A 23,328-nucleotide genomic window follows, 5' to 3' on the forward strand; every position below is an offset into this window, starting at 1 on the left:
GTCTCTAGAACAGTCATCTCTCTCCACAGAAATCGTGTGCCTTGCAGATTCATACTGTTTCAAAGCTGTAAACACCATAAACTGTAACTCACCACCTTTGGAAAACAGGTTGATTTATTTAGCACTCACTGGAGCCTGAATTTTACTTACTCCTGTGTCCCAAATTCCATTTTTGTCATGGTACTCTTGGTTAAAATGAATGTACAATTTATTTTAGAAAGACTTGATGTGCAGTCTTCATTAAATCCTCATGTGTTTGTCCAGGTGCTGATTTATTAAAGCTGACAAGAGAAGATCTGGTACAAATCTGTGGTCCAGCTGATGGAATTCGGCTGTATAATGCACTGAAATCCAGGTGATGTGCTGACTTTAAGGCTGAATGGGTTTAGATGGCGGATTCTAGAACAGGGAGACTTGGGAAGTTAGTGTCAGGGTGGGCCTTGGTGCCTATGTGATCTGCCCCAGGCATTGGCAGCAGTATGTTTAAAACTCTCCTGTGCACACCTCCAGGGCATGCCCAGGTGAAGTGCAGGTGGCCTATAAGGCTGCACCAATGCAGGTGGGCCCTGCCAGTTTCTGTGATATGGATGGATTTATTGCCAGTACAAAAAACTGGTCATTTGGGAAGCTAAGAAAAACCTGAGGCCTTTTGAGGTTACAGGTATTGAGTGCTAATGCAGGCAGCATCCCCGTTGTCTCGTTCTGTCTGAAATGGGCGTTAGATATGATTGGCATTCCTGAAAGAGTTGCTGTTGTTACTCAGTAGTCCTGTTACAGGAGTCCAACAAGCAGCATCTGTGGGAGCTCTGAATGGATTAAAAATTCATTTAAATACAGCAGCATCTGAGAGACCACTTACTTAGAGAATAATTTAATTTTTTGGGCTCTATGATAGAAAACATATAAAGTGTACTGTTAGCATAACCATCCTACAGTTGTCACATATCAGCTTCTGTATTTGCAGGGCACATAGCCTTTGGTGTGACGTGTGATTTCCTTGGCTTGCAGGTCCGTGAGGCCCCGTTTAACAATCTACGTGTGCCAGGAACCCTTACGGAGCATACAACTGGAACGCCAGGACACAGGCAGCGGAGACAGCAATGGTGCAATATATGGTACAGCATGTGGGGCTCATGGCAGGACACAGCTGGGGCTTACAGCAGTAAAACAGGATAGGTGGGAAAGGGGAAAAAAAAGATTAAGTGGCTGAATTGCTGCTGTTCCTGGTGTACAAAGCAGCCGAGGTAAGTTGTATCACAATGGTACTGCTGCTTTAACAGCACAGAGCAAACAGAACCTGTAACCTCTCAAGGTTAAACCATTGAGCATTTTCAGTCCATTGATAAAACTAACTGTAATCATATGGTCATAAATGAAGGAGCTCTGGAATGAGCTGTGCATGTTGTTACAGACAAGGTATCAACCATATAAATGTAGGTGCATGTAAAAGCTACATGCAAATAAAACAATTTTTCCCATTTTCTGTTAGATTTTGCTGTCATTTTCTGTGCAACTGAACTAAAACTGTACAGCCTGGACAAGGAAAAACAGCCAAGTAGTGAATGGGCTCTTGATTTTGGTATTATTTTCCTGACAGCTGTTGATTCAACACAGATAGAAACATAACTGTTTATTCATAAATTCATGTCACTCATGCAATTAGGAGAATGGAGGTATTTGAAATTATTCTTTTCTTGTTTTTGGCTTTGAGAGACACTTTCCCCAGCTGAAATCTGCACAGGCTACTTCAATAGTGCTTGTGGATTTTCCACACAAGAATTGAGGTGGAGTAGGGCCTGTAAATAAAATACTACTGCAGTCAAATACACGTTTCACTCAGAATATCTTTAGCCAGAAGAATATGCAAACTTGGAGCTGCCAAGGGTTTCTTGCACTGTTAAATAAAGATCTAGAACTGTAAATACAGCTTCAAACTGAACAGCTGCTTTGTCTTAATGTTTTGTTTGCCGTGTTGCATTCAGCTCTGAGATGATCTGTAGAAAGTTTATTCAGAGAGTTGCAAAAGGCTTTATTTACCAAAACCCCAAAATCTACATCTGTATTTAAAGTAACTACATAGGCACATAAGTGGGATGTAGGTATTACCAGATTCTTTTGAGACTGCACAAAACTGCTTTCAAAACCATCTTTAGGTGCCTCTGAAGATCCATTTTTAAGTCTGTTTGACATGACTGCCTTTTTCTGCAGGATACAGGAAAAAATGTGGAAGTTGCTTTAAGTCTCAGAGCAAACAGAGCAAATAGAAGCCTTCCCCCATTAGAGTTGTGTTTATGACTTTTCCCTGAAAGAAAAGTTAGGGCAGTTCATGCTTTTAGTGATAACAGGGAGAGAATAAACTGAAAGTTTTAGGTTTTAAAGTTTTTGAAAGCTTGGAGTATAAACAAATTCAGGTATTTTTCATATAGCTGTTGTTATCCATTAGTACCATGCTTATGTAAATTATTTTTTTCTTGTAGTTTATCACGCAATCTACTTAGAGGAGATGGCAGCCTCGGAAGTCACACGCAAACTTGCTTTGGCATTTAATATTCCTTTGCATCAGATCAACCAAGTTTACAGACAGGGTCCCACAGGCATCCACATTCTTGTTAGTGATCAGGTAATTTAAATTTTATTTTCTTAGCATTTTATTTATGACTGGAAGTGGAGGATTTTCTTAAGCTTGCTTATTTATTACTGTTTTTTTTCTGTTTGATAATGCAACTCTAGTATTTTGTGACATTTAGAGTATTTTTTCCTTTACAATAATATGAAGATTCTTTAAATGTGACTCTTCCTCTGCCTGACTAAACTGAAAAGACAGAGGCAGCTAAGAAGCTGCAGCAATTATTTAGTACATATTTATTTTGAGCACACTCAAAGGCAGGGAGCATTTAAACACTCTTGAACTCTGCTTGTTCAAGTGTCTGCTCCACTGAGTTGCAAAATCACAGCCAGCAGTAATAGGCTCCCAGCTGGTTGTCACAAGAGTAAAAAGCAGTATTTTAATAGTAATGCATTTTAATTTGGTGTATTCCTGTCACTTGCTAAACAAAACCAAAAATATACAATTGCTTACAAAAGGCTGTGTTTAGTATCAGGGTTGTTTAAGGTTGTTTATATTTTTTGTGTTTTGCATTGGTTATACTCAGAAGGTTTTGAAACTTTTTTTTTGTAGATGGTTCAAAACTTTCAAGATGAGAGTTGTTTTTTATTCACCACAATAAAAGGTACGTTGTCTTTTCTGACAGTCTAAAACTTAATTATTTATTCCAGCAAGGAGCCTTCGTTAAAAATTACAAAAAAATTGCTACACAGTGGCAGAAGATATTCAGAATTCCTTTCCTAGCCAGATATTATCCTCTGTGTAGCATCTCAGGCTCTTCTCCAAGCTTTCAGTTCAGAACCAGTGCAGGATTCAGTAACAAACCTTATGTAAAATTCAGTCAACCATCACTAGACAGTGATGCTGCTAATAATTGTTAAGAATGGTGAAGTTTCAAAACAGGTTAAAAAAAATTCTGGCAGTAGTACCTCTGAAGTTCAGAAACTGAAACTGAGTCCTGAGAGTCAGCAGAACTGAGCATAACATCCTGTTCTTCCTGTGCTAGTTGATAGTCATCTTCAGTAGGCTGTTGTTGAATCCCACTCTTCCTTAGAACTCCAATTTATTTCTGGTACAAGGTGCTAGCAAATGGCTCTAATCGGTGGACAAGTTTGACTCTGTGCTAACTTTACCTGCAGAAACTGTCCCTCTTCGAAGATCAGTTACAAATCATTAATCATAACATTTTTGTTCAGCACAAGTAGGAAACCTTTAGTTTTTTGTTCTAGACAAGTTTATTTTCAAAACCAAGTCCATACTTGGGTGTTTTGGTGCATTGGCTTGTATTTCTGTTATTCTGTTTAAGAAAGACAGACTGACGTTGCCTTCATTTTTTTCAGCTGAAAATGGAGAAGGCTTCCATATAATTCTGAAGTGACATCACACAGTTGCTAGACTGATACTCCAATGCAGAATGAAGTCCTGCCTAAAGATTATGATCATCCAAAACCTTAGGATCTAACTTCTCTGTATAAGATGTTTCATATTGAAAACAAAATGATCTTTCTAATGAGCTGTTTGATAGGTGAACTTTCTTATCACTGCCATAGCTAAGTGTCCTCATGAGAGGTATAATGCCATGACAGCTTCTGTACAGGCATGGAAGACAATGTAAGCAAAGGTGCTTGCCCTTCACTGAAATAAGGCAAACTATGGCCAGTAGATACAGTTTATAGAAGCAAAGCATTGCTACTTTTCTATCATCTGTATCCAGTTGGAGATGAATGTAAACTTATTCTGGGGCATTTACCTTTCTGTGCCAGTTTGGCTATTGCGTGCTTGTACCTTACGCTGGTTTTATTTTTTGATGTTAGCAGAGCATATGCTAATCTGTGTTGAGACGAGTAGTTAAGGTTATAGTGATCAGGTTGTCAGGTCTTTGAGAGTAAAGCTGTCAAAACAGCTTCCCGTGTAAATTGTGTATAAGAGTGTATGTAAGAAGTGTAAATGCCAGAACAGGGCTTTTAAGAAGCCCCAGACAGATGCAATATATGCATGCAGCAAACTGCATTATCAATAGTACCTTACTGGAGGGATTAATATAAATCCTATGGGGTACCAAGTAATTGTGTTTTGCTTTAATGAATTCAATGAAAAGAATTGCCTATGCATCCTTTATGTTTAGTTTCCTAGGTTCTCTGTGGCGCACTGCTGCAGTTTAACTCTTTGCTTGTAAAACTGTGGGTTTAAAAATACTGGCAGTGAGAAGTGGGGTTTTCAGTGGAATTATGCTGATGAGGGAACATGACCCACTGGTACAACAGGGCTGTCATAGCTTTCAGCAGCATATAATAAATTGCTTGAGAAACACTAAATACATACCCTGTAAGTCTCCTTCCCAGCAGTTGAATGCCCTGCTGGAGCTTCTATTCTGGACAAATCTCTTCTTACCTTTACAGTTGACCTTCTTGCACCCTCCACCCACCCATACTGTACACCTGTTACAGTGCCTCTTTCCTATGACCAAATATTTACTTTTCTCTGAAACAGGCAATGTGCTTTCTTGGTATTTTGGATGTGTCTCGTAAAGTCATGACACAGCATTTCCTAGGCTAACATTGTTTTAATTGGTTAGGTACTTAGAGGGGAGTATTTCCAGAGGTATTAGGTGGCAGTTTCAGAGCTGTTATTCTGTACCTTTGGAAAGTTCCAACTTGATCTCTGGCTTAAAAGCTTGGGAATAGTTTGCTTTTTTAAGCTGCAGTGTTCCATGTAAACCAATACTACAGCGTATAAAAAAGCTTTGACTTTTATTTCCCCTCTCATAACTGGCTCAAGTGCTTAGCAGAAAAGCTTCTGAAAGCTGTATAATTTTGAAGATTTAAATTCATCAAACCTAGTTTTTTTGCTATTTTTGGTTGGGTTTTTTTTTCTGCACATAAAGTAAAACTTTATGTACTTAAAACATTTCTGCCTGTATGTTGTCTTTTGGTTTTGTTTGGTCCTAGTATTTTCCTGAACTGACACTTGTGTCTTTTTAGCTCACACCATATTCAAATCCAAATGTTTTATAAAAGTGGAAAAATCCTTGATTGGAAAGTATCCAATATCTAATTTTAAAGAATATTGAAAGTTGCACACTAGTTTGTCCAGCTCACTTGAAATTGGAATTAAATTATGGCACCAGCAAATGGCTTTTGTTTTTTAATAAGATGTACACATTTCAAGTATAATAAATGTTTTTCAGTAATTTTGTAAATGTGCTTTTCTTTTTGTTTACTTTTTTTTTCCCACACCCACATTAGAGACAGTCCATTGTTAAGATTCCGATTAATTGCAAGACCTGCCCTAGCAAGAATTGCAGATCAAGGTTAGGAAGGGAAATAAACCAGCCCTATACTATAGCCTGCACACAGTGCATTCACATGGATCTTCTGTTTCTAATAGAAATCTTGTTTAGATTTGAAATAAATCTAACAAATTCAAGATTGACATCAGCTGATTGTTTATTTAAGTGTCCTATATCAGTAGGTTCCATTTGTTTTTGTACATCTTCAATGCAATAGACTTAGAAGGTTCATTGTGGTCTTAAAAAAAAAATGAGCCAACAACAGGCAGTACATTCTTGACATATTGGTACCAATGAGTGCCCTGGTACAACTGAGAATAAAACCTGGTTAAAACTCTCATTACAGCAGCAGTGTCTGAATGGAACTCCAAGTATGATTGTAATAGCCACTCCACTACTGTGTAAATGAAGCCCAGATTGGTTTACTTTGTAGTAGTAAAGAAATCCATGTACTGTAGTTATGGTGTAATTTAACCCCAAAGCTGAGGTCTTAATTTACTGTCCCCATCCTCTGTGAGTTATGAACAGAACCCAGCTATTGCTGGCCACAGAAATTCACACTCACTCCTTAGAAGTCATTTAAAATTTGCAGGAGGGGAATGACAGTACGGTCCAGTAGTAGCTTTTCCAACTGCTTTTTAATTTTCAGTAAACACAGGCCCTGAACTCTTAAAACACACACACGAACTTACACCAAAAAAAAAAAAAAAGCTTTGTCAACTGTTGAGTAGTTTCTCTCAGATAATTGCTTAATGGAAGAAAGTTTACCTAATCATCTAGCACTGAAAAACACATGGCCTTGAGTTAATAGATAGATTTTTTTAATCATTATCATTGAGAAGTTGACAGCTTCTTAACCAAATGTGAAGAGTCTGGCTTTCTACATTTGAAAACCACAGGTTTGGTAGGGTTCAACTCCTGCCTACAGACTGATGAGCCCATATGCTTGTCCCTAAAATGGGTGGGCCAAACTGAATTCCTTGCTCCATCCTGTTTTCTGTAGCTGAACCTGTTTCCCATTCATCTGTAGAAAAGCATGTGTGCTACACCCTTCCTCCTGGCAGCGCTGCATCCTTTCCTTCTACCCCATAGCAGTCCCAGAGGATGTGGGGATGGCATTAGCAAAAGCACCATGGATAGCTGTGGCAGCAGGGTAGAGTAGAGTGTACAGGCTCTACCACAGTGGATTTCTTAACCTCATTCAAGGCCAATGGCATCAGGCAGAATGTGTGTCAGCCAAGCTTTGTATGAGCAGAGTTCAACTGAAACAAGCCCAAAAAAATACTTGGGAAGTATTTCTACTTCTATGGGTATCTTCAGGTACTACCTTACCTTTTGACGTTGCCTATTATGTCCTGTTACATAAGTAAGTATGAAGCTGAATCATGAAAAAGAACGAACTTCTGTTTCACTGTAAGAGTTTATGATTACTTTGCATTTTTTGGTCAACATCTGCTAAAGCTGATTTGTTCTTAAACCTGACACTTGATCTGTGGTGTATATTACAGAACAGCAGGCTCAGTTCCTTGACATGAGCAGTCCTCACGCCCCATGTTACAGCAGAACTTCACACCAACCAATGCTGACAAATGCAAATTAACTTCCAAATTCAATGAAACTTCCACCAAATAGCTGCTATGCTGCAATGCCCACACCTTTGACATGGTACCACAGTTCTCATGCCAACAGAAGGAAGGCGTTACTAATACAAACCAACGCATCATCAACTTAATCCACAGCTGCACATTATGTCAAGATTTTTACTGGGAAAAAAAAAAAAAACCCTAACCACTTGTCTTGTCACAAAATGAATGACCAAACACACCACCATCAGGAATTGTCAGGAAACCAACTCCTTCTGCTGACTTGCTGTCCCATTCTTCAACAACAATTTTTTCTGTGTGGCTGCACTCACTGTCAGAGGATAATACAGCATCTGCAGAGGCGCTGTCCACTCCCTCCAACCGATGGAGGGGGCGTTACTGGAGCAAAGTAAGCATGAACTTTCACGTGAGGTAGATGAGCCTGTGGGTGAAAAGACTCTATTATAATGGGAGAGAAAGAATAGAATAGAAAAGAGAAGCAGCACACCTCTACTGTTGTGCCAGCAAGTGCTATCGCATTACGGTTAGTTAGCTAAAAAGAAAGCAGTGGATACCAGCCAAGTGTCTTCTCCTCACATGTAATTCCTCTTGACCCATCCAGCTAAGGCACACCAATGTCTGGGCACCCAACTTGCCCTGATTTCCCCAGCAAAGCACTGATGAGCCCATACAGCTCTGCATCAGGAGAGGCACATGTTCTACCACAGGGGTGAGAGGAATCGACCGTGGCTACTAAGGGTATATTCTCACTACTGTTCTCAACCTGGAAAGCAGCATGAAGCAGGATTGTGCTTCTGTCCTCAATTTGAGTCCCTATCAGGCATGAGATTTACAGATTTCCAGTTTCAAAAATGTTTGGACACAATCTGGGATATGAAGCTGCAGACAAGTTTAACTTAAAGGCTAAAACACTGCCCCCCAAGGTAGGTAGTCCCTGACCTAATGGGTGAGATACACAGGGAAAAGGTTTGGGGGGGGATTCCAGAGCTGCAGGGCCGTGCAGGCCCTTAGCTGAAATATCCACACAGATGTTTTACTACTGGTCTGTGTATTAACATATATTTTAGGAGATATATATATATAAAACATTTAGGATAAAGCATGCCACTACACCATCCTAAAAACAAAGGCCTGTATTTGAAAAAAAATACAGAAAGAAGATGAGCTCACCATTCCAACAGCAAAATGTCATTAGTCAGAACTGACAATTATTGCTGTTTATACAGGGAGGTTACACATGGGGATCTAACAGAAGGACAGTCAGACTGTTTATCCAGCCTTCCTTGCCTGGGACAGCTGTAGGACTCCTATAATCTCAAGCAGTACCAACAGATCTGGCTTTTTCACAGGAACAAGCCAAGAAACACATACTCTGATCCGTTTGATTCCAGCTCGTGTGACTTGCTGACAGTCGTACAGCTCAATTCTCTCCAAGTTGTGGCAGTTCTCCAGGTGTTCCAGAGTCACATCCGTGATGAGGAGACAATTATCAAGCTCCAGCACCTGCAGCCTCTCGTGCCCACAGGTGCTGTTGCTTAGGTGAAGAATCCCATCATCAGTGATCAGTTCACAGTGAGATAAGCTCTAAAACAGAGAGGCAAACAATTAACAATATCCCTCAGTCCGAAGTTATTTGAGCCTCTGGACATCAGAAGTCCTCTTCAACCTCCTTCACTCCAGTGGCTGAACAGCTACAAATAATGCACAACTGAAATCCAGCACAGTAAAAAAAGAAACTGCTTTATTTACTTAATAAAACGGCTGTAGTTGATTTTAACTTTGCTTCAAAACAAGCTGAGTCCCAAAACACATCACTGGCAAAACCCTCAGGCCCATTTGCTCTCTATGAATGTGGGAATTCTTTTCCAATTGTCCCACACAGTGCCAACAGCACTGTTCCAGAAACAACTTTAAATTATGTTCGAGAACATAGGGGAATAGATGAGTATCTACTCAGGGGTTACTGTTTCACAGCTGCCATGTTCTTACACATACACCAGAACCAAGCCTGTGCAAGTCCACATAGCTAGAGAACAATCACAATGGACTGATTTGCCAAATAATGATTTCAAAAAAACACAAGCTATGTACATTTGGCACCTCAGGCTTTACAAACAAGAAGCAATAAACATCTCATACAGTTGCAGAAGCAGTTTTTTCTGCAATGGTAAGCATAATAAACCAAAAAAATCTGCTCCTCTTCAGCATATTTTTTTACTCCCTTGAATTTCAAGAATATGGAAAATAATGTTGCATCTCAGCCAGTGGCACCACATAAAGCACTCTCCTCACTTCTCTAGGGAATTCATGACTTTTGGAGACACATGGATGATGACAACAACAGGAAACACATTCCTCAGAGGCAGCTTAAAAAGCCACTCTGTCACCACTGACATGAATGCTCTCAAGTATTCCCCAGTGAAATGTGCAGGACCTGTGAACTCTACTCCTCTTGTCCTGGGCTCTGAGCTAACGCCTTGCTAAATGCTCAGCCCTGTGTTTTGCCTGTACTTGTACGTAAATCCAACAGTGCCTGGTTCTGAAGTAGCATTTCCTTGCCCCAAGTTGTTTTTTTCAGACAGCAACTGATGAAGAAACATTTGCAGCAGTCCAAAAGCACTTTTTAACTAAGAGCAAGCAAACAGCTGTGTTCAAAAGGACCTCCTGCCAATCCCCCAACTCTAACATATAACATTTCCCCTCTCTGGATACAACACATCTTTTTATTCCAACTTGACAGGGCAACCTGGGGACTTCCAACCTTACTCAGCTACAGTCATGAGCTTCCTGCTACCAGACACATGGGGTCTGTCCTGCTCTTTGAAACAATTTGCCCTCAACTTTTTTTGTCCTTGCTCTACAGAATGAGCAGGGAACCCAAGAAAGACAGGTCTCCATCTCCCCTGGAGTCTGATAGGGGCCACCTTGGCAGCTTCCCTTTAGGTCCAGCTGGTCCAATTTTACACACCAAGTGAGCAGCCAGCAACACCATGAGGGCAAACTCTCCAAAAGACAGCAGAAATGAAGTGCTTGCCCATACCAACAGTGTTTGAACTCCTGACACCCATTCAGGCAGTCTCTCAAGTCTTCAAACACGCCAGCTCTCTCTCCTGTATCTCCTTTCTCTATGTATGTGCTCTTAGCACTTGGTTTGGCTCAGAACCTAGGAACAATCAGCAGCTGCAGGGTTAACCAACATTCATAACAAACCTGCTGTTTCAAGCAAGGAAGGACAGAAGGTTCTGCAAAGCTGTTGGCTAATTAGGAGTATTCCAACCCAGGAAGTAAGCAGCTTATAAAATCAGCTTTCCTGGGACACGGTATTTGGTACTACAAGGACAATACAGGATATACAGCTGAGTTTGTATAACTTTGTACAACAAATATGCCAAATTATACACACTTCATATTAACCCACAGGATTTTTCTGACTTCTTAAGCCTGCTAAAAAGGATTAATAATGTGGAATTTTACAAAGACAATTGCTTGAAATCTTAAGAACAAAGTTACATGGTCATTTTTTTTGTTGTTAATACATACTAAATGCCGTGCATAAAACAAGTATGGCATGACATACTATGAGAACTTCATATGCTGTGAAGAATTCAATTGTTTTCTCATCTTCAGTACTATCATGAGTATTTCACAGTTTCTCTACTAACTTAAATGTAAAATTAAATAATTTAACCAGAAATTACTTCCTAAGTACATTATGCAATAAAGCACTCTGATACTGAAGATTTGCCTATTTCCACCATCTACTGAGTCACCAAACATGACAAAAGCAAATCCAAAGTTGATTTGTGCAACTCCAAAATGTTTCTTCTAACTGCAAATACACTTAAGAGTTTACAGGACATTGGAAGCACCAAGATTAGTCCATGCACTATATTTGGCACCTGCCTGTCTTATCTTTTCCTGTCATTCTCAGCCACTGTTGTTCACACACAATCTCTGAGTATGTATCCTTCCCAACCACAAGAGAGATAGATAGAGACAGAGCTAGAGATAGACTATAGAAATCAAGTTTTCTGGTTCCCTTAGAAAAGCTGTGATGTTTTATCAATGCCACTCTTCCCTGTCTGTGGGCAAACACACAAAGGCCAGCAAAGAGGAAAAGGCTCAGAAAAAAATGCTTGGAATTTATGAGGTTTTATGGTATCTCTGTTGAAGCACTGACAGAACTGATACAAAAGATCTCTTGCAAGAAGTGGCTGCAACTGGGATTACAATACAAAAATGTGTCTCATACTATGCACATCTCCTGACAAATTTGGTTTAACATCAAGAATGATGGTTCAGGAATGAAGCTGGACAACTGATAAAGAAAAATTTAAAAAACAACAATAGCAACAAGAATCACAGAATCACTAGGTTGGAAGAGACCTTCAAAATCATTGAGTCCAACCAAAGCTCCTTTTAAAAGCCATCTTTCCACATCTTTCCACCCATCTTTCTTGCTACCTTAGTAACACTGAATAACACTAGTCAAAACACAATTTAATTAAGGAAGCAGAACACCTTCCTTTAATCCCATCTAAGAACAGATTATAAAGATCCTTGGTCTCTCACATAGATCTAAGTAGTTATAACAAATCTACACTAAAGGACACCTAGCCTGAAATATAGAAGCTCCTACCTTAAGAACAATCTGGCAATTTTCAATATCTTGATTGAAGAACAGACATATTTATGTTACCTCAAAATGGTTTTGATGATCTGAAAGATCTAAGCCACCCCTCCCTAGAAAACAGTTCTCTGAAATCCAGTAAGCAGGGGAACCCACCCTCAATCCTCTCCAATTATGTTCAAAAGTCAAGTCCAAGGAAACCTTCCATAATTTATTATGTAAATGTAGTCCTTGGAAAAAGAGCTTGCATGCAAAACTGCTTTACTGGGTGGTTTTGTTTATTGAGTATTTGATGTGAAGTATCATGCTCCCTAAGAAAACCATAAATGAACACTTGAGAATATCCATAAAGGATCTAAGTGCTTTAAGTTGAATCAAACATGTAAGGAATCAAATATAAAAGATGTTAACCATAAAATAAAAGCTTTCTGGTTATTACTCACTGATTTGGTAACATTTTTAAAATCACACAATGCATATAAATATTTTAGGAGTAATGTGCTACTTTCAGAATACTTATGAAACTTGCACATATTTTGCACAGTCTCACTGTGCATCAGGAATTATTTCTAGACACAGAGTGAACAGCCTGGGTTTGTACTGCAGGAGTTGTCTGTGTCTGTCCTTTGGGGTAAGCATCACAGGCCATGGACCAGGAGTTACACTTACCAATGCTTGCAGCTTAGGACAGTGTATGGAGAGCTGTATCAATGTGCTGTCAGTTATCTGGGAAGAAAAGAAACCAAGTATCAACCATAAGCAACAGACAGCAGGAGAGACAACCTTCAAATAAGGTATCTCTTTCTCTACCAGATGAGGGTTCTGTTATTTCTGGAAAACCACCCAAGCCTATTACTCTTCCAAGCATTTCCCTGTACAGAATTTCCCAATAACTGTTTTTATTTCCTACCATAAACACAATATTACTTAGAAAAACCAAAGAACATCTAGATGAAGGTGTTAATGTATTGCATTCTTACACTGGCCATTCAATATTCCTTTTCATATTAAATCTCACCAAAACACACTCTTCCAAGTCCATTTTCTCCAGCTCATGACAATTCTGCAATAAACAAAAAATGAGCAGATAAAAAAATTAAAAAAAACAACATAAAATCATGCACAGGGTTTATCATATGGGATAACACAGCTTGCAAGAGGAAACTGTGATCTAAATCCCTTCAAAAATTGTTAAAAGAAATAAATAGACGAATTAACAAACAATACCCCACCTCCCTCTGAAACATCTAAGTTTCAGTCTTTCTCCTACAATGTGAAATGTCTCCTCCTTGTCCTGTAAGGTTTGAACAGAACATACCAGTGCTCAGCAGCCCTGCTTCCCCCCTCACTCCAAACCCATGGTATTTACAGCCTGTGCACTAAAGCAAAGTTATCTGCACACACACAAATCCAACTTTTGCATTTATCAGCTGCAAATAACTCATCTGGAATACACTTAAGCCCATGGCACATTTCTCTTCACTGTCATATGTTAGAAAGTAGCCTTAAAACTAAACTGTTTTGCCAATGAATGCTGAAAATATTAAAATGGGGTCTACTTTAACGGCAGAAGAAAGCTGCAGATCACACCTACACAGACAATTTTCTCAGAGCAACATTCTGAGAGACCCCCAGCAAGCTTTCAGAAGTGCTTTCAATATCTGATCACAACTAATTTCAAGAAAAGGATGTAACCTTGTGACCCTGCAGCAGACCACACAGTGTCAAAGCTGAGCTCACTTCCCAAACTGCTTTTTCCCAGGAATAGAAAAAAAAGGTTTAAGAGCAGGCTTGAGGTGACTTCCAAAAGCCTGAGGATATAGTGCTGGACAATCAGAAAAACACTCTTTAACCAGTGTGGCTACAAAAAAGCCCACCCTTTTCATTTGCATGAAATATCAGCAGCATAAATCCCACGTACAGAGTATAATTTTTGTGTTCAGATTTCCTAACCAGCAAGCACACAAGTCTAATATGAAGCATTTGACACCATCAATATGCTTACTGTACATATGTACAGCATGAACCAGGGCACAAGTGCTTATAGTTTATAGTGTATATTGTGTTATCTTCAGAACAATCTTTATATACTGTTTTTATTAATGTAAATATCACAAAGGCATGTTCCATCAATATAAGGGAAATCTGGCTAGAATGTATTACACGAGTTTAGAATTATGTTAAGTGTATTGAATTGATTGAAACAAATGGAAAAAGAGAGGGAAAAAGTGAAAAATGCAATGATAGATGGATGGCAAATTAGATCAAGTTGCAGATCTAAGTATAATCCAGAAATAAAGTAACTTTTTAGTCTACTCTTCCACTGGCTTCTGGCTTCTTTCTACTTTAATTCTCCTCATATTGCTTTCCAGCAGAACTACATCAATTCACAGCTGCTCGGCAGCAATGAAACCAAGGGTGAGATGTAACCTCTTGAAATGACCCTTACCCGTGCAAGAAGGGTAAACCCCGCATCTGTGAGATGTGAACATCTTGCAGCTTCCAAAATCCTGGAAAAGTTTTAAATGTTAAAGAAAATATTAACATAGAGAAAAGCAAATGCATTTGAGATACAAATCTGTCTTCCGCAACTTAAAAGTTCTCAACAGCGGAAGTATGTATATGTATATATATATATATACACAAATATATATACCCCCATATTTTTCACCATGATTTGAAACTAAAAAGCAGACTTTTAATCCAGTTTATCAGAAGATTCTGACAGTCACAGAACACTTAGTGGAAAAAAATTATACACAATTAGAGTAATTTTAACCTCTTGTTTCACTAAAAGTATAGTAACCAAGTTTTCCCATGTAGTATCTGAGGAAAGATATGGGAAAATAAACCCTGAGTTAAGGAAAACACAGATGAAGGCTGCATCTAAAACCTGTTATTAAAACACAGGCTGCAAGGAAGCCACAAAACTGAGAAAGTGCTTACTAGAAATCCCCTCAGAGCCTCTACATGAAGCACAGTGAAGCAATTTATCAGAAAGCAAGGAGCTAAAAATCTCCAAATCCACAGTAAGATCAACAAACTATATCAACACAACCTTAAAGAAAACAACAGTGTTTTGGAAACAATCCTAACACACTTCCAAGAGGCACTGGGAAGCAGTACTCATAAACCCCCCATCCAAAAGGTCAACTGCCACAAACAGTACCACTAGTATGTGCAACAGGCCTCTATCCCACTAATATTTGTTGTCTTTGTTTTGTTTGTCCTTTTTTAATGAACACATTGCTTTGCAGGTAGAGTATCAAGATGAATAAGGGGAAAGCATAGTGCCATGGGATGAGCAGCACTAAGTGCAACTTACTACAGAAGCCATGCTTCTATACTGCAGCTGGCAGAGAGGAGGCAGGGAAAGAGGGACAAAAGAACTTTTTGTGGCAATACTGAGAGGCCTCCAGATCCTTCCACGGGTTTAGGAGATCATTAGAATACTCTCTCTCTAGAGAGAAAATGCACAGGGAAAAGCCATACTGGGCTTTTGCTTTTGCATGAACAAATTACAATCCTACCAAAGTACAGGATGTGGGGGTCTATGACTTTGCTGGATCAGCCTCTTCCAAGCCAAAAGCAAGAAGGCAGCCAGGTTTAGAGCTGAGCAGCCCCACAGGCTTGAAAAGCCACTTTCAGAGTTCCAGTCTTCAACAAGGTTCAGAAGTATGAGGGAAACTCAAGCCTAGTACAAGACAGGCACCTCTTCCCAAATGGATGGTTTTAATTGCTCTGGGACCTACTTTACAGACTCACATTTAGAAATTCTGTGCCCTTCCATCAAGGGCAGTTAACAGCCTATCATAAAATACTCTCAGCTACTCTGAAAATTGCCTGTGATACCAAACAGGAAGAGAAAAAACACCACCACTATGAAAAACCCGCAGGATTCAGGTCACATTTGTCACCTTTCTAACTCCTTTCATCAATTACTTTTATTATTAGGTGGCTGAATTTAAAGGGGGGGGTGGGGGGGTGGGTGGAGAGGGAATGACATCTGCAATGATATCCAAAGTAGTGAGGATGCTACTTCCTGCACACCCAGTTGAAAAGACAACCATAGAAACAGAGCAATAAGAAAACAAAAGACAAGCAGCTCTGGCTTTGCTGAAATGGGCTGTGCAGGGCAAGGAGAATGGGGAGTGAGCTGTATACACACATGCTGCATCATCCAGACCCCAGAATGAAAAAACAGGTGGGAAGGCACTGGGCAGCAGGGAAATAATTTTTGCTTTCGTTTTAGTGATTGTGCTTAAATACAGAGGGCTCTTCTTTTTTCCAGTTACAGCTGACATGAATTTCCCACCCAGTGGCTTGTGGAAAAGTATCTAACATAGGAACCGACGAGGCAAAATTATATCCAAAGCAGATTCTCCACTCTTATGAAGAAATGCTCTCTGAGACAGACTCAAAGTTGCTTTCACTGGCTACAGCTGCCTTTTGGGCACACATGGTATGTCTCTGCACTCAGCATCTCCCTGCTCCTCTGGAATTAGCAGCCAGTAGGGCTAAAAGGAGTATGATCTTAACTTTCACAACCCTACCCAGATAATGACATTAATGGTTCACAGGCGCTTTTTTGACAAGCCTTGCCAAAATACTTCTAAATATTTTAGCATTAAAAAGTGCTAATAAAAAAAAAAAAGAGAAGGTACTAAATACCTGAAAGAACAAATGTAAAGAGGGATGACAAGACATGTGTACACTGATGTGAGATAAGAAATATAGCTGAAGGGTCTGCTCAAAACTTGACCTAAGTTTTTGTCCAAGAAGATATTTGTGACCAGCAACAGCTGAATCAGGGAAATGCAGCAGTATCATGGAAAGCAGAATACTAGGACATTCAAGATCCTGAAGTGAGAGTAGCACAGAATAGAAAAGGCTGAAAAATTTCCAAACAGGGCCAGCAAGTCAAACAGAGGCAGCAGAAATGTCTTTCACACTCAACACTGAAATATTCAGAAGGTACAGAACAAGTGTGGAATTATATTTCCGTTTGATTTCTAACATAATTTTTATCAAGTACTTTCCATCCATAATCCCAAAAGTCTAGCTGTAACCAGCTGTATCCTCTGTCCTTCCAACATTCAGTAATTCTCTGCAGTAATCACTGCAAAGGTTCATTTTCTTTCCCTGTGCTGTTACTCATTAAAGGAGGAGAGTGGCAGATGCCTTCCTCCTCATGTCTGATAGTTTGCCTACCAAAGTCAAAACAGTTCCTGCTGCACTTGTACTGCCCTTGGAAAGAAGTGCACAACTAACAGCTGTTTAGACCTCCTTTTATTTCCCATCTGAGATGCTAATTGAGAAAATGAGAGAAATGGTGGAAAAAGACCTGCAGTAACAGCACAGCTTTCTAGGGAACACCAGTAAGTGTGCCAAAAGGCTCCTAAGCTCCTAATAAACATGAACAGGTACACAGAGGGACTGTCAGCCTGTAATTGTCTTAAGGACAGGTTTTCTACAGTACAAAAGCTTTTTCACCCATTCAGCTAAAGGAACATTGTATGTCAGCATATGGTATACTGGCATTTGAATGTTGCATCCCCTAATTTTTACAGACTACTCATTCCTTCACTACCTGTGATTTAAGGATAATGAGTTCTGACTCCTGCAAGTTTGTGTTATAAATGGCCATTTGTCATTAAAAAATCTTATATTTTTATTTAATTTACATTAAAATCAGAAGTATTACCTATCTCTACAATATGTCTCCATAACGAGGGAGCAGCTCTCCTTAACTGAGCTTTGGTTTTAAAGCCCACCACAACATATATGTTTGCACAAATTACACCGATGTGGAAGTTTATACTATTTTTAACTCATAAGACCCTTTTGTTCAAAACATTTCTCATAAATATCAGTCCTCAATGCTTGCAAAGACATAAGCACACTTTATTTCAGAATTTAAGAACACCAGGCTGTACTGTAGAGCATATTAAAAATGCTTTTATAATAAAATCTTTAAATATCATTATCAGATACAATTTAGCTAATTTTTTGTAAGACAAATGACTGCATAAAACCACATCAGATTAAAAACACCACTAGACAAAACACAATCACAGATATTTTTAGCTTTTAAAAAAGTAATGGGCTTTACATCTTCTTTTCCTCTTGCTTGTAATTAGTACCTAAAATATTTAGCTAGAAGCACAGAATTGAACTGCTGGGTGCAGCACACCTTATTTGTTACATATTAACTCTTTCTTCTCTGATATACAGTGAACTACATTAACATGAAGCTACAGAGGACCAGCCCTCAAATTTACGTACTTCTAAGTTAATGTTTTGGTTGCAAGTACAGCTTATTTTCAGAAGTGAATTTCTTAGATCAGGCCAGTAAGAACATGACATACAACATACTCATGACATACTCACTTCAGCCTTGGACAGTTCAGACCAAGTGCTGTGAGAGAAGCATCTGTCAGGTTGCTACAGCCTGAAACACAGAGTGACTGCAGTCTATGACATCCTCTACAGATTTTCACAATGCCTTCATCTGAAATTTGCTGCAACACAGAAGAAGGTTGAAGTTACTTCTTTATCAAGTAATCAGCCAAGAATAAAACTCAGGACACTGCTACTGAGCTGCTATGGTCACACTGTATATAACCAAGGCAACCTGGATTTTCAACCAAAAAATACAGTCGTGAAACCACATACAATGATAGCATTAAAGATAATCAACATTTACAACTCCTATTTAATTATGTATTTTTCCATAGATCTTAAGTCTTACTCTAAGGCAGTCTGAAGCACAAATTGAGAGTAGTTTGTTGTTGTTCTCTTTCACTTTGCTTTTGTTTTATAATCTTTCATGTACCTTTTTTGTTGTTTTTTTTTTTTTTTTTTGTGGGGTCCAGGTCTTTTGTTCCAGTGACTGTGTACGTTTGTGAACAGTGCAAAAGAGATTTTAAAGCCCCACAGCAGGAAGCTAACTACCTAACTTGCCCTGGACCATTAGGACCCAAGGGCAAAATCCTTCACCTTCTGGTAATTTTTGAAGCAAGATTTACAGAGAAACAATTACACATTCTTTACAGAACTGTAAAAGCTGGATTTGCCCTACCCAACACAGTTGTCTTTAGATGAAAGATTTAACTCAAAAGAGGACATTTCATTTCTCAAAAATGTTTTGTAGTAGTTATACTGTAAGGAGTAGCTCCAAATTCAGAATATGAATAAATAAGTTTTGTCTCTGAAACAGGAATTATAAGAAATAGCCCCATTGCAGCTGCATACAAAATGGCAACAGAAACTGGATTACTGTGTGTGTGCAAATACAATTTTGCTTAGAAGTCTTCTATTCTGGAAAAAGCTCTCTCTCCTCCTCCTCACACTATGAATTTAATTTTCCTGCTGTGTGGAACAGGTTGTTTTATTTCCTGGCTTAATAATACTGCTGCAATAGTAGCAAAGACCTCCACTGCATTTGTAATAGAAAATACAGAGTCCTTGTATAAGCCCCTCATTTGAATACGCTCATACAACTGTAGCATATTTCTGATGCTATTAGCACAAAAATAACCTTTCCTAGATAAAAACAGGATGAGAAATAGCAGCAGCTGGGCACAAAGGGAGATTACCTTATGCTCCCCCCCTCCCCAGCCCAGAACTTTTTAATATCAGAAGTTTAGATTTGCAACTAGTTCAGTCAAATTATTAACAGCAGAAAACTAGAAGTCTTGTTTTCTTTTTGGAGATCCAGAAGAATTTGCATAATCTACAGGTAAGAAGATAAGTTTTGGAGTTCTATCTAAATCAGTCAGGTACTTCTGGAGTTGATGCTCCAAAACCATGTCATTTTCTGGAACTGTTCTCTTTCCTTGGAGAAATAGTAACAACTGTTACTGGGAAAAGGGATTGCTTTGAAGGCAATAACTATGTAAATTTTATGCTGCTGTAAACAGCTCTCAAGTCATGTATGAAAATTTTGCACTCTGAAGTCACTGTGATTTCAATGCCCATATCACTGTCAGGAAAGAAAAGTGTTTGAAAAATGCTTGCAAGTCCCAGCAAGTTTCTAAAACTTTCTCTAAAGATAGTACCTTTCAGATATGTGGTTTCCAAAGCTAATACAAGTTCATTCCACAGCTGCTGGAGCTGGCCTGGCATTTTACAAGGGCCATAAAACAGAGTCACTAGAATTACAGTGGGGGTCATTTAAAGCACACGGACACTGGCTGTGTAAAAATCCCTTTGATCATATGGAGCCTGGATGCTTCTGGAAGCATGTTTCCAAGCCACAGCAAGCAGGACACATGTCCAGTGAAATATAGCTTTAAAGCACATGTAATCAGGTAGGACACACAGCCCAGCAACTCAAAAAAAAAAAAATCAAAGGAAAGAATACTTTCCCTTGGGAGGTTTTTTTTTTGTTTGTAGTACATAACAACAGACATCCTGACCAAGGGAAAGCTCTGGTGCACTTCTGTGCCAATGCCACTGTTAAGTGGGAGAGATAGGAACTGATTATCATCAGATCTCTTGAGAACCTTCCACAAAAATACTCAGAAAAGGCTGGCCTTGATATATCTCATTAGTCTCAGGCAAAATACAACCAAAAAAGGACTTGTGAGAAGGACAGCAAAAGGAAGAGTAAAAGGGGAGGAAATTATGTACTGACTTTATTAAAGTGTCATTCAAAAGGAACTTCCCTTCACTGCTGTTATCTTTAAGTGTCCAGTTCCAGGGGGCACCTACATTCAGACTGAAAAATTCTTTCACAAAACATCTGGATCATGGAAGCTCAAGCTTTGTATCTGTATTGTTCTTATTTTCCGCAATTTTAATATAACTTTTATTAAACCCTAACAATCAAAAATACTCAACACTTTAAAGAAATCTATTAGGTTGAACCTTAACAAAAAATGTTTCCTTGCCACATTCATGAATGTGTTCTCCATTAATATTGGAAAGCCATGCCCTTTGGTCACTTAAGACAGTTCTGAATGATCTTCAGTTATACCATTATGTTTACTCTCTATTATGTAGCCCAGAACATGATTTCTGCTCAATTAGAAACCTTAGAATTATGGATAGACCAAAATGCTACACAGTTAATGAAATTTGAATGAATGCAGTTAATTCTTACTCTAGAGCTTACCAGTTAAAAGATGTAATGAGGGGGAAAAAAATAATCCAACACTTCAGTCAAAACTCAGCACCAGCTCATTTAATGTCACTATTCCACACAAAATCCTGTCAACTGCTGAAATGTACTATCTTATTTAAGTGTTATGAAGTGTTTAATGGATTGATCTGATAGCAGATCAATTCATTAGCATCCAAAAATGATTTCTGATTTTTAGAGAATGTACCTTTGGAAGCTTCAAATACTTACTGTACACGACTGTAAATTCAGGATTACAAGCTCATGACAGTGATTTTGAATGTGTTTCAATGCTTCATCTTCTAACTGTATTTAGTAATTAAATTTGACATAGGAAAAGAAACAACAAATTAAAAGCACAGCAAAGCAGCCCAGCACATTCTGCAATATTGAACAAAATACTATAACAAAAATGACATTTTTTAATTCAGGGAGATTTCAAAAACCCAAAATAAAATTTTACTCCTAAAGGATCACCCAAGCAATTATGTACCTGTGTGCAACCTCTAAGAAATAGAGCTTTTAGTCCACTACACCCTTTCACCAGTGCTTCAATACCATCCTTCGTAATCTGATCACACCAGGAAAGATTCAAATGTTCCAGATTTCTGCAACCCTCACTGGGAGAATTAAAAAAATACATAAAGTTAAATCCAGCCTTCAAATAGTCATAACAGTGGGAAACCCAAATTAAACACACTGTTAGAAATTAATGATAGCCAGTGGACTGTGCCAGGCCTCCAGAGAAAAGTCATGAGATAAGACCACACACAAGCACCAGTCTACAACCCAGAAGTCTTAGATATAGAATATAGCCAGTGCTGATTCAGGGTATAAAGGTTCAGCACCAGTTTTTTAATTTTATTAAATGCTGAACAGTTCTTTAAACGCTTTTCTTTAACACAGATTACTGAATCTTCTTACCTTAAGCCTTTTAAAGAACTGTTTGTGATGGCAACACAGGATGTCAGATCCAGATGTTTCAGCTTGGAACAGAATCTGCTAAGACTGTAACACGTGCTGCAAAACAGCAGACACACTAAAAATACCTTCAGCTACTTCTTTTCCCAAATTTAGCCATCAATCAGAAAACCTCTTTGACTTACCTGTCAGTGATTTTTGTGCACCCATTCAGATTTAAGTGTTCAATGTTTCTGCAGTTCTGTGCAAAGGTCCTAAAACAGCAACAAAAAGGTGAATTATTATAATGTCCTGAGTACAGTGCAGTCACTAGAGTGTGCTCTGTCCTGTACCTCCTCCCTCCTTGATCAAAAAGCCTGATCTTCAAGCCACAGAGTAATTGCGAAGTATGCCCCAAATACATTTGTCTCAGTGGTTGCTTTTTCCTACTGCAAGTTTCTGGTCTTAGGCAAGTGTTGTTTCTCTCTCAAACATCACGTGGGGAAGGTGGCTATTTCTGTCATATATAAGCCAGAACTTGCTTCAAATACCATAACAGAAAACTCAAAGGGCATGAATAGAAAGCTTCAAGTGTTACATCAGTTCAAATATTAGGCTTCTGGAGAGAGTTTTTGCACATCTTATAACTGAAGCTTTTGCAAGTCTTAATAAGGAGCTTGCTCCCAAAGCACATGGAAAGGGACATACCTGGTGCAATATCAAAGGGTAACCTAAGCTTACTGAACTCCCTGTGGAAAGCCCTGTACGCTGCAGACTGCTTCTTTATTATTTTAAAAATTAAAAAGCATCAGTGTGCACTACTGGGTATGAACTTTAAGGATGATTTGAGCTTTTATACCTCTGAGAGTCTGTATGTATCATTACACTAATTACCCTGAACAAATACATAAACTTTCTTTTCATCTGTGCAAAGTAATATTTACAGCTACACTGCATTCCAGAACACTGTTTTTATGCCCATGTTTCCTTCAACTGCATGGATATTATTGGCAGGAGGGAAGGAAACACACAAAACCAGTTTTGTCTGAAGGCTTGCCCTGATTAACAGATCTGACTACACATGCAGGGGGTAACAACTTCCGGATCTCCAGCATGGATTGAAAACAATGGAAAAAAGCCCCAGCAAGCAGTTATACTAGTGTTTCCACTTGAATT

General features: G+C 38.8%; 2 protein-coding genes across 4 annotated transcripts in view; one reads left to right on the forward strand and one right to left on the reverse strand.

Moving 5' to 3' along the window:
* UBP1 (upstream binding protein 1) overlaps positions 1–5,512 on the forward strand; it is a 35,387-nt gene extending 29,875 nt beyond the window's left edge. For all 3 annotated transcript variants that reach the window (XM_062510151.1, XM_062510160.1, XM_062510170.1), the window contains 5 exons: positions 265–355; positions 1,009–1,115; positions 2,478–2,620; positions 3,179–3,230; positions 3,946–5,512. In XM_062510151.1, the coding sequence (XP_062366135.1) occupies positions 265–355; positions 1,009–1,115; positions 2,478–2,620; positions 3,179–3,230; positions 3,946–3,983 (431 nt within the window). In that variant the 3' untranslated portion in view covers positions 3,984–5,512. The remainder of the gene's footprint in view (positions 1–264; positions 356–1,008; positions 1,116–2,477; positions 2,621–3,178; positions 3,231–3,945) is intronic.
* Positions 5,513–7,195: 1,683 nt separating this feature from the next.
* FBXL2 (F-box and leucine rich repeat protein 2) lies at positions 7,196–22,383 on the reverse strand. Its single transcript, XM_062497587.1, has 10 exons — positions 22,359–22,383; positions 22,177–22,291; positions 21,746–21,872; positions 21,484–21,558; positions 18,519–18,649; positions 14,578–14,638; positions 13,147–13,191; positions 12,798–12,854; positions 8,870–9,082; positions 7,196–7,919 (listed from the first exon to the last, which is right to left on the reverse strand). The coding sequence occupies exons 1-10, from the start codon at positions 22,381–22,383 to the stop codon at positions 7,812–7,814; spliced, it is 957 nt and encodes a 318-aa protein (XP_062353571.1). The 3' UTR covers positions 7,196–7,811.
* Positions 22,384–23,328: the final 945 nt, after the last annotated feature.

Source organism: Cinclus cinclus, chromosome 1 (genome assembly GCF_963662255.1).
Source record: "Cinclus cinclus chromosome 1, bCinCin1.1, whole genome shotgun sequence".
Taxonomy (NCBI): domain Eukaryota; kingdom Metazoa; phylum Chordata; class Aves; order Passeriformes; family Cinclidae; genus Cinclus; species Cinclus cinclus.

Excerpts from the sequence above, each read along its gene's own strand:
- FBXL2 (XM_062497587.1), bottom strand. The coding sequence starts at position 22,383 with ATGGGTGCACAAAAATCACTGACAG. Across the intron at positions 21,559-21,745 it reads TTCTTAGAGGTTGCACACAG|TTAGAAGATGAAGCATTGAA; the intron begins GTACATAATTGC and ends TACTAAATACAG. Across the intron at positions 18,650-21,483 it reads TGAATTTACAGTCGTGTACA|CAAATTTCAGATGAAGGCAT; the intron begins GTAAGTATTTGA and ends TCTGTGTTGCAG.